A 10,893-nucleotide genomic window follows, 5' to 3' on the forward strand; every position below is an offset into this window, starting at 1 on the left:
CATCTACCTACATGCGTTGTTGAATGTTTGAATCAGGTGTGCCAAAGTTGGTCTGGGAAGTGGGAACAAAAGCCCACCCACCCTGTCTTTTAGTATTGTATAATGAACTAGTGCTAAAGCAGCAGCTACTCTTCCTGGGGTCCACACAACACATAAAACATCATATAATACAGAACATTAAGAGACATCACAAGGACAGAACTACATACATTTAAAATAAGTATACAAGCTTTCATACATGTCTGCCTTCATAATCATCTGAGTATGTGGTTCTGTCCTATTGTTTACTTGTTTACGTTGTATAGGACAATGAGTTGAATTCAGAGGTATAGCTACAGTATGTCTTCTTCTCCTGTGTCTGCAGAAATCGAATGGAGAGTGGGGCAAGACTGTGATTGAGTACAGAACTCAGACGCCAGCCAGACTACCTATCGTAGACTTGGCCCCCATGGACATAGGCAAGGAGGATCAGGAGTTTGGCCTGGACATCGGCCCTGTGTGTTTCTCCTAAACCCAACACACATGGACAGATGGATGGATTTATTTAACCTTATGAGGAGTGATTTTTTTTTAGAACGCCATCCTCAATCCTGTTCCAAGAGGCAATCTGGATTTCAGACAACAAAAAAACACTCACTTTTAAGTTACATTCTTAAAGAATCAATGGCTATATCACTCATTTCAAAGATTGCCCCTTGAAGAATTAGGTTTCAGTTCGATAACTAATAATGAACAACAACCCCTTGTGATGTCATCAATTAGAATCGGTAGGAATGTTGTTGTCCATTCTCCTCCAAAGGGTTAAACATTCCCAAGACTCTTGGACTACCTGCTGAAGCAATCAGCTTTGTACATAAAGGCAGGGCGGAGAAACTACAGTGCTACTAAAATATTTATTGCTTCTTTCCAAGAAACAACTAAAGTTGTTAGTGCAATGGTACTGGTAGTAATTACTATTGAGGAATGCAGGTGAATTGTATTAAGAAGATTGTATCATAATGCTTGTTGAAAACATGACAATTCATGGATCTTAAGTGTCAGTGCTGTACGACGTTCCATTATACATGTCTTTACCAGTTTCTCAGTGAATGCCACTAAATTGATATACTGGCACTTGATGTAGAGACAAAACAACAACAATTCTATTCCTTTTTCTAATGTAAATGCAACATAAGAATGTCAATTGCTCTTCACACGTTTATTATTCCTGTTTATTACTGATATTATGATATTTTCTTCTGTCGACTGATGGTGTTACACCCAATAAAATGAATCTCGTGCCCCTTTCAGTCAATCTGCTTTAAGGTTCAGGTCAAGATGAATAAAACAAATACCTTCCCATTTAATAAGTGTTTGAATTACACAGGGGCGCAACTTTGATTTTAGAAGTGGGGGGGACATAATATTTAAATTTCTTTAGCAATTTCAGAAGGTGGGGGACATGTCCCCCCCGTCCCCAGTGAAAGTTGCACCCCTGGAATTACAAATTGGGGAGATTTCACCAATTAGAAAAGAGAGACATAATCCCAGAAGGAAAAATTAACAAGAGCACAAACTATTTATGTTTGATTTCTTTATTCAAATACTGTCAAATGTGTAATTAAAGAAGGATATAATGACAGTTTACATATAAATCCTAATCCTAGTTTGGAGGGATATAGATGCTCTTCCTTGATTATCATCTATACAGGTGTGCTCTAATATATTGGCACACTTGCAAGATTCAATATTTCTTTAAAAAAATAAGTGAAAAACCATTTGGTGTTCACACGTGTATTTGTTTGATTTATAACTGCACAGGACCAAGAAAAAAAAATTATAAACTGAAATTTCGATTTTTCACTCAAATGACTAAAGGTGATAAATTGCAGGTGCCTACAGGGTCAAATTAGCCATTCAACCAGTTTTGACAATAGAAACCACAATATTCTGCTCTATTGCACTCCATTGTAAAGTGCAAGGGTGCCGTTAGAGCACAACGGTAGATGAACACGGCATCTTGATTTAAAAAAAAAAAATTATTTGTCATGCGTAATAAATCTTACAAGAGCTTTTACATGAAAGTCAGCATTAAAAACGGTAAGAAAGTTTAGAACAAGCAGTAACAATTATAGGCATAATTAATTAAGTTCAATTCCCCCAGGAAAAATGACCACACATCCAAACAAGAAGAAAAGTTCAGGTTTGAGTGGAACAACATAAACTGAAGATCAGAGGCAGGTAACAGTTCACTGTTTCTCTCATCTCTACCAAATGCAAAACATTGGAAAGCTTTTAACCAACTACAGTACTACACGCTCCCAAGGAGATGTCTGAATTCCTAATTTCTGTAAAACTTCATCGACAGAGGGAACAAGATAATCTCCAAATTCCCAGAGACTTCTGTCGAGGATCAGCTGCTCATTGGTCCAGCTTTCTCTCTGAGCCTTTTTCACCTGCATGATCTTACACACGTCGGACGGAACCCTGACAGAGTCCCCATAGCTCTGTGTCACCTCAAACATGGCCGTCTGCAGCACCAGACGGGGGTTGACCACCATCTTGTAGGAGCGGAAGGCGTCTTCAAGAACAAGCTCTCTGTAGACGTAGTCCAGCAGATCCACCCCCGGCGCCCTTCTCCGTGCGGAATGGTCTTGCGTAGCAGTACGGGCTGTGGCAGGGAAGAGGTGCGTCTCCATCAGGAACACGGCTGCGTCGGGGTGCTGCCTCTGCAGGTCCTCCATGAGGGGCAGAAGAGAGCTGTGTGAGGCCGGGACCAGGAGCTGATCAACGTCAGCCAGGAGGACGTACCGTGACCTGTACATGTTCCTGTAGATGCACTCGTTCATGATGGTCAGCTGGCCGTTGAGGTGAATATCCCCTTCCAGCTCCTGGGCCTTCCAGCCAGTAGAGGGCTTGAGGAAGTTGTTGATGGGCCAGCCAATCACCTCCAGAGTGCCCTCCTCTGCGTAGTACTGGAGGACCTTCTCCAGGTCAGGTCCACAGCTGGTGAGGTAGAGGACAACCCTCCGCACCCCCAGGAGCTTGTAAAACTCCATGGTCTGGACAAACTGTTGGACGTTGTTGTAGTCTCCAAACATGCTGGACATGCACATGGTGAGGTAAAAGGGGAAGTCCTCCTCCCGTCTCTCCCGGTTCTGGATGCTCAAAAATGTCTGGTTGAGGGAGTCCTGGATGTCGAGGGATGTGCCAAGAGTGATGTGTGTGGCGTTGCATCCTGGTTCTTCAAGGCAAAGCATGTCTGCGGCCACATACGGGTAACCATAGTGGACGCTGTGCGTTACGACAGCAGCTGGAGCGACCTGGGGGGCGTGTCCTGAGCAGCACAACACACAGTACAGAGACATGGGTCGGTCTCTGTTGACCATGGCAATGATGCGCGTGGCTCCCCCTTCCCTGTGGTCCTGGTATGCAGACACCATTAGATGAGTTGAACCCTTGACTGGTGTTATAGTCTCATTGGCTATGTGAAGAGGGCAGGTAGAGGGAACAGGGGGAGGAAGGGAGTGAGCTTGAGTAAAGTTGGTCCTGAAAGTCACCAATGGGGAAGACAGTGTGACAGATACTGTGACAGACAGACACAAGATGATCAAAATCACTTTCCATTTCTGACTCCTGGTTTGGTGCATGTCAGCCATTTGATCTATTGGAGACCTATAGGAGGATCATGTCACAATCAACAATCAACGATGATAACAACATCATCATCATCACAACATACTCACTATCCCTGTCATAAACAAAACATTGACAGGGATATTATCAGTGATGCACTGAACAATCAGACAGGGAAAATCAAGGCAAACTGGCTTTCAATCAGCTTAATCCATCTGGTCCCCCCAAACATATATCCTGATATCTCCATACTTACAAGTTGTCTGTGTGATCCTCCACCTCCTTGTCTGTTCTGTCAGTCAGTGGGGCTGTGGGGGAGTCTCTCATCTCTCTGTTGTCAGGAGTTTTAGGGGGGCAGTCAAGAGATTCAGGCTCTGGTCCAGATGACCGTGTTACTCTTCTTCTCAACATCTCCAGGAAAATGAAGGGGGGCTCTGGATGGCCAATCAACATAGGTTACATTACACTATAACTGCTGGGCCTCAAGGTCCCCCCTTTAAACTAATGAGCAGTCATTCTGACAGCAACATTCTAACAGTGTAATTAATACATGTTATATACAGCATGCTAAAGCCAAAATAATATTTTGGTTGTGTTTATGAAGGCCTTGGGTAACAACATTAGATTACCATTTTTATTTTATTTTAAATAACACAATAGCATTTTCATTAGTTTATTGGTAGTTTGTATGTAGTTAGTTTGTATGTACAAACTAAAAAACACAAACATTCAAGCATTACATCCATTTTATTTGTGGAGTGACTTTGTTAAAACTATGAAACAGAAAGTATGTGTTGGAACATGGTAACAGCTTATTTTTATAAAAACAAAATAAAAAGTAAAATACCTCAACCACCCAGACCACTCAAGACGCGCAGTCAAATGATGACAACATCAGTAGCCTAAGCATCATTATAAGGGCCAAGTGGCCTTGATAAATAGTGAAACTCAATAATGGCATTGTAATGAATATAAGTATCACACGACAGCAGTGAAAAATAGTCAATTATTGTCAGCTTGTGCTTGTGTGTATTCACCAATGGCATCAGTTGGATTTCATTTAGCTGTTATCCCTGGTTCTAACAGATGGCAAAATCGTCATAACTTTCACTTGCTTGTCACACTTTGACATACTTTGTTTGGTTGTAGTGTGTAAATGTCTCCTGTTTTCTCTTTATTGTGTCCCTGTCCCTTTGTCATTCTTCAGCACTTGTGGAGTGCAACGGCTGCCAAGGAGCCTTATTTTGGGCAAAGGGAGGGAGCTCCCATCTCACTTTGTTCATGGTGCCAGCCAGACTTGTTATCTTTGTAAGCAATTTGTTCGCCAACAAAGGAAGAAATTGTCCATAGTGACGATCCTCCCTTACCAAGGTAAGGTTCCATAAGCCTCATCACCACATTCTGACACTTGCTCACCTGCTGCCCGATGTTGATATTTTCCCAGATATTGAAAGCCATTCAACATGTAAAATTGCGCATGCTCTCACTGTGTAGCCTACTCCGAGTACAGACAGTTGATTTGACTTTTCTCTGCATAAAAGGCCTATTCTTATTGTTTGATATGGATTTAATAAGGAATTAAAGAAGAGGGATTATGAATGTGCTGAAACCTGTGTCATGATGTTGCCCTCTTTGAGTACATCGAGCACCATCCCCCGCTCTCTGCTTCTTCAACCAGACTGCTGTGGGCAGAGTGAGGTTGTAAATTCCCAAGGAAGACCCTGCCTCATGGACACACAGTTATAGAGAGTAGTTTTCATGGAGACAAAGGAAATCCTTCCACCTCACAGAACGTGAGGTATGAACAAATTTCATGTTTCAGAGAAAGTGTAAAAGATCAGTGAAGAATCCAGCTATGAACTGGTGCGTTTGTCACAATTTGGGAAGCTCAAGAGAGATGGTGTGGCCACATTACCATAACGCTGTTTATATAATAGCCTCAGATATGAGGTTTACATCTAATTGATGAATGAGTGAGGATGATACTGTTTGAATAATGGTGTAATATGATTGTGGACTGTTTAATGAAGGAAAATACAATTCCCTTTTGATTTGAACTAAATCAGAGGACTGCCCCTGAGCCCAGTTAGGGTAAGACATCCTGAGACAGCCCTCTTCTGTCATTCTGAATAAAACCCCACTTTGAGAAATTATCAGGAGACCATGTTTTTCTCCAGTAGGAGGGGGACTAAAGGTTGCAGACCATTGCTGAATCTTTTAACCATACCACGTGGTTAAAACTCTTAGACTATCGATGCCGACAGAATAAGAACAAGTCTTTGATACTAATTACAAGTCTGCAGCTAGGAATTCGGCATCATTGAACACGAAGAACGACAACCGCCGAAACATCCATTCTATAACGAATGTCACTCTGAACAATTCTATCTAACCACAACCGAGAGAGGGAGAGAGATGGACAATTCTGCAAAAGAAATGTACTTTTCACCAGCGATCAAGACGACACACTGAGCATAAATATACATATTGATTGCAATTGTTCCCGACTGAGTGAGCGTTCATGTGTAAGGATTAGCATTTCAATTGTTATAATTATTAACTCTGTAGTGACTTCTCAGTCGACCCCCCACTCCCCTTTTGTCAAACAAGCTGCGATGCCGGTTTAGCCCACTAGGGCACATTCTATCGTATTTATAATAATAATAATAATAATAATAATAATAATAGAATAATCGTATTCTTATTAATGATGATGATAGTAATAATAATAATAATATTGGACACAATAATAATAATAAAGCTCATTTCAATAGGTTTACATAAATGTAATACATTTCAATAGGCTATTCTTCATCATTTCAAAAGACTATTTTAATACATTGAAATATACATTTTAACCTGAATGTTTGAATCATAAAGTGCGAGTATGCACTCAATTCAATTTGGGGAATACAAATTCACAACTATTGAATTGAATTACAATTTCTCTTGGCAAAACATTAAGATCAAGACACCTTTTGCCCACAATCAATTCATGATTTCTGACAATTAATCACAATTAAATTATTTAAATATGTACTGTTGGAGGAAATTATGGTTGAAATGACTAATTATGTATACATTCCAATCAGAACTGACTAGTATGATGTACTGTACATATATGAATTTTCTCTCTTGCTCCCATTCCCAATTGTATATAATGTAGTCAGGAGTTTAGTAACAATGACGGTCTGTTCCTTGTACAATCTCCAGGTGGCAGGGACGGACTATCTCCAGACTGTCTAGAATGCTGACTTATACTGACTGACCTTGACTTCAGGCGTGGAGCGAAGGCTCGAGAACTCTAGGGCCTCTCTACCGGTGAAAGAGATAGAACATTTAGAAAACGCTGACGTCATTTTCAGTTTATAACCTGTGGAAAAATGTGTATGTGGCAGTACTCTCTTGTAATAAACGCTGTTACCTGACTTTTAAGACTGGTCTCGATCTATTTCATGCATAATTAATGAATTTACAACTCATTAATGAAATAGAGAGAGTGCGAATTTGGTTTTGGCTATAAAACATATAGGAATTTAGAATTCCTCTAACAGTACCCACCTTGAATACCAGCCTGGTCTCATAGACTAGCCGTAACATAGTAAATGTAAATCCGTAACACTAGAATGATATGTATTAGTATGATATGCTACGTTTTGTATGGTTACATAAGATAGGTTACTTAGAGCAATAACAAAAGTAGAGTGGTTGGTCGAGGTGGATGGGTAGGCATATAACACGACCGTCTAGAAACCCAAAGGATGTGAGCTCGAACCTCATCACATACAACTTTAGTGTTTTAGCTAATTAGCAACTTTTCAACTACTTACTACTTTTTAGCTACTTTGCATGTTAGCTAACCCTTCCCCAAACACTAACTTTAACCCTTTAACCTACTCATGAACTTAACCCTAACCTTGATCCCTAACCCTAACCCCTAGCCTAGCTAACATCAGCCAGATAGTTAACAGTAGCGAACTATATAGAATTTGTAGCATATCATACGTTCTGCAAATTTGTAACATATAGCACATTTTGCAGGTTCGTAACATATTGTACAGTTTGCAAAATAGTAACTTATAATACGAATTGTAATTTGTAACATACCATACAAAATGGGTGATGGACATCCACAATTTAATACATACCGCATGCTAAATAACATATCATGCTAAATGGCATGTCTCAGATATAAATACAGAATAACACAAAATGCACTGAGACCAGGTTGTGAATATCACTCCTTACAACATTGGCCCTATGACAAATATGAACTTACTTTATTAAGCTCTTTCTCTTTGTTGTGATGTTGTGAGGCTTCTTGTGTAAATTCAACCGATGATCTGTAGTAGTCTGTAGGGCTGCACCGTATGTTCTACCTCTGTGTTAGATAAGTGAATGATAAGCATCTACTGTGGGACAACCTTTTGTGTCACAACAAGTGAAAGCAAGGTTCGGTTCAACATGGTCTGCCATGATTGAAAGTCATACACCCCTCCCTCCCCAAAACAGGGACTCCATGAGTGATGTGGCCACACCTATGAAGCTACTGTAGCGTGAGAGAAATATTTAGGTACAAGCATGCATGTACAAGTTATCAGGCCACTCCTTGTCATATTAAACAGAATGGAGAACAGACAATTTGATCCTGATTCAATAACCCTCACATCTATCCTCCAATTACAATGTATGAAACTCCATCACATGCTATTGCTTATGACGCTATAGTACTCACCCTAGCCTACTGTACTAGCCCACTTTATACAATGGGTTTTCCATCTGACTGCCAATCCACTGTCTCATCAGCCCAGCCAGGCAATTTATTACCTTGATCTCCACTATAAAAACCACCTAGACACTATTTCTTTTAGACTAACATTTAGTTATCAACAGTGGAGATTTGTATAAACCTTCTTGTCTGTCTCTCTGACATTTTCAACATTGTTTCAATATTCAAATTTGATCTCCAGCTGTCCCATAGTAATGAACGTCTCGGGAGTTGGGATGAGACAGACAGGCAGGCAGCTTTTCTCAGCCAGTCGAAAACATGAATCAGCTTCATTTTTATGGATATACAGTGCTTTCAGAAAGTAATCAGAACTCTTGACTTTTTCCACATTTTGTTGCGTTACATTCTTATTCTTTCTCCCCTTGTCTCCTCCTCTAGTTACAACAATTTGAGGTCACAGGATAGGTCAAAACAAATCTGTGCAGACCAATGACAGGATATGAAGTAAGCCACAGAATATAATAGGCACATTTTGCAGCCACTTTAATACACTTTTCTTGTGGCAATCCCAGCAGGAATCGACCCCCACAACCCTAGCATTGCAAGCGCCATGCTCTACCTGGTGAGCCACAGAGGACCACATGAGATGTTTGATAATGTTTGTTTGGGTGGAGGAAACACAATCAGAAGTTGATGGGGATATAATCATAGGGAGACCGACAGACAGTCTGTCATCATACTATAGTCCAGGACTCGAGTGAGACTCCGGCTAGTACTTGTAAGTCAAATCAAATCAAATCAAATTTATTTATATAGCCCTTCGTACATCAGCTGATATCTCAAAGTGCTGTACAGAAACCCAGCCTAAAACCCCAAACAGCAAGCAATGCAGGTGTAGAAGCACGGTGGCTAGGAAAAACTCCCTAGAAAGGCCAATACCTAGGAAGAAACCTAGAGAGGAACCAGGCTATGTGGGGTGGCCAGTCCTCTTCTGGCTGTGCCGGGTGGAGATTATAACAGAACATGGTCAAGATGTTCAATGTTCATAAATGACCAGCATGGTCGAATAATAATAAGGCAGAACAGTTGAAACTAGAGCAGCAGCACAGTCAGGTGGAAGTTGAAACTGGAGCAGCAGCATGGCCAGGTAGACTGGGGACAGCAAGGAGTCATCATGTCAGGTAGTTCTGGGGCATGGTCCTAGGGCTCAGGTCAGTTGAAACTGGAACAGCAGCATGGCCAGGTGGACTGGGGACAGCAAGGAGTCATCAGAGGACAGGCTTCTGACCAACTTTAGACTGAAGTCTGTTGACCAGTGACCACAACATCTTGAAAATATTGACTGGCCATTGCCCATTGCCCATTGCAAATGGCCTCCAAAATGTCACTAGAGCCCAGCTCTTCCATTTTCATCTGGTTGATTTTATCAACATGTAATCCCGGTCCTTGATGATGTTAAAACAACTCACCAGTGTAATGCTGTGCTGTAGGTTTTCTGACCAGCCATGACTGTAAACTGAAGGAAAAGCCTCACTATGTGGACCATAATATTCCCCCTGAAAGGTTCTAAACGTCCTCACTAGATATCAAAGGGCTTGTTATGTTCTCCTGCCATTCTTCTAAATAAAGAAGTATACAGGGTAATAAGTCAATGTGCAGTAAGAATCATATGTGTTGGTACAAAAACACAGAAAGGTTTTATTAGTCAGAACCACTAGTCAGATCCTTGAACACATAAACGTCCCTAATTGTCATGGGTGTGGTGGGAGCTAAGCAACCAGGAAGGCAGTATTTTGTTTAGTGCTGACATCAGAGGGCTTAGTCAGCATATGAGTGACAACATGATGTGAAGGCCCTTCAGAAGACACTCCCACCCGCATGCTAATGAGAATACGATCTGAAATAGGATGTTGGGATGTTGTCATCCTGGAATATAATAACACACTGTGTGCCTCATAACAGTGTTGACAAAGCTATACAGCTGTTCTTAAGCAGAATATGGGGTTGTTTTGAACACACACACGCACACGCGCACACACACACACACACACACACACAGAGGCATTTTCAAATGCAACTACTGCAATATAAAATATGCTTCCTCCAGTTCTGTCTCTCTCCCATCTCTACACACTATAATCTATGGCACTGATATGACTCCATAATACTCCAGTTCTGTCTCTCTCCCATCTCTACACATCATAATCTATGGCACTGATAAGACGCCATAATACTCCAGTTCTGTTCTGAAAGAGCTGCAAAACCTGGACCCGTACAAATCAGTTGGGCTTGACAATCTGGACCCTCTATTTCTGAAACTATCCGCCGCCATTGTCGCAACCCCTATTACCAGCCTGTTCAACCTCTCTTTCATATCGTCTGAGATCCCCAAGGACTGGAAAGCTGCCGCGGTCATCCCCCTCTTCAAAGGGGGAGACACCCTGGACCCAAACTGTTACAGACCTATATCCATCCTGCCCTGCCTATCTAAGGTCTTCGAAAGCCAAGTCAACAAACAGGTCACTGACCATCTCGAATCCCACCGTACC

The 10,893-nt window shown here is 41.3% G+C and overlaps 1 protein-coding gene across 2 annotated transcripts; it reads right to left on the reverse strand.

Moving 5' to 3' along the window:
- Positions 1-1,426: 1,426 nt before the first annotated feature.
- On the reverse strand, positions 1,427-8,233 carry LOC116369247 (beta-1,4-galactosyltransferase galt-1-like). Of its 2 annotated transcripts, XM_031819377.1 has the most exons (3): positions 7,895-8,233; positions 3,872-4,049; positions 1,427-3,654 (listed from the first exon to the last, which is right to left on the reverse strand). In XM_031819377.1, exons 2-3 carry the CDS (start codon positions 4,024-4,026, stop codon positions 2,283-2,285), a joined length of 1,527 nt encoding a protein of 508 aa, XP_031675237.1. In that variant the 5' UTR covers positions 4,027-4,049; positions 7,895-8,233; the 3' UTR covers positions 1,427-2,282. The 2 variants fall into 2 exon arrangements, with proteins under 2 accessions (XP_031675237.1, XP_031675236.1); XM_031819376.1 differs by lacking the exon at positions 7,895-8,233 and having other exon boundaries at positions 3,872-4,214.
- Positions 8,234-10,893: the final 2,660 nt, after the last annotated feature.

The sequence above is a fragment of the Oncorhynchus kisutch genome, unplaced genomic scaffold, assembly GCF_002021735.2.
Source record: "Oncorhynchus kisutch isolate 150728-3 unplaced genomic scaffold, Okis_V2 scaffold2095, whole genome shotgun sequence".
NCBI lineage: Eukaryota > Metazoa > Chordata > Actinopteri > Salmoniformes > Salmonidae > Oncorhynchus > Oncorhynchus kisutch.

Coding starts and splice junctions, on each gene's coding strand:
- LOC116369247 (XM_031819376.1), bottom strand. CDS start 4,068: ATGTTGATTGGCCATCCAGAGCCCCCCTTCATTTTCCTGGAGATGTTG. Junction 3,655..3,871: donor GAGGATCACACAGACAACTT/GTAAGTATGGAG, acceptor ATCCTCCTATAG/GTCTCCAATAGATCAAATGG.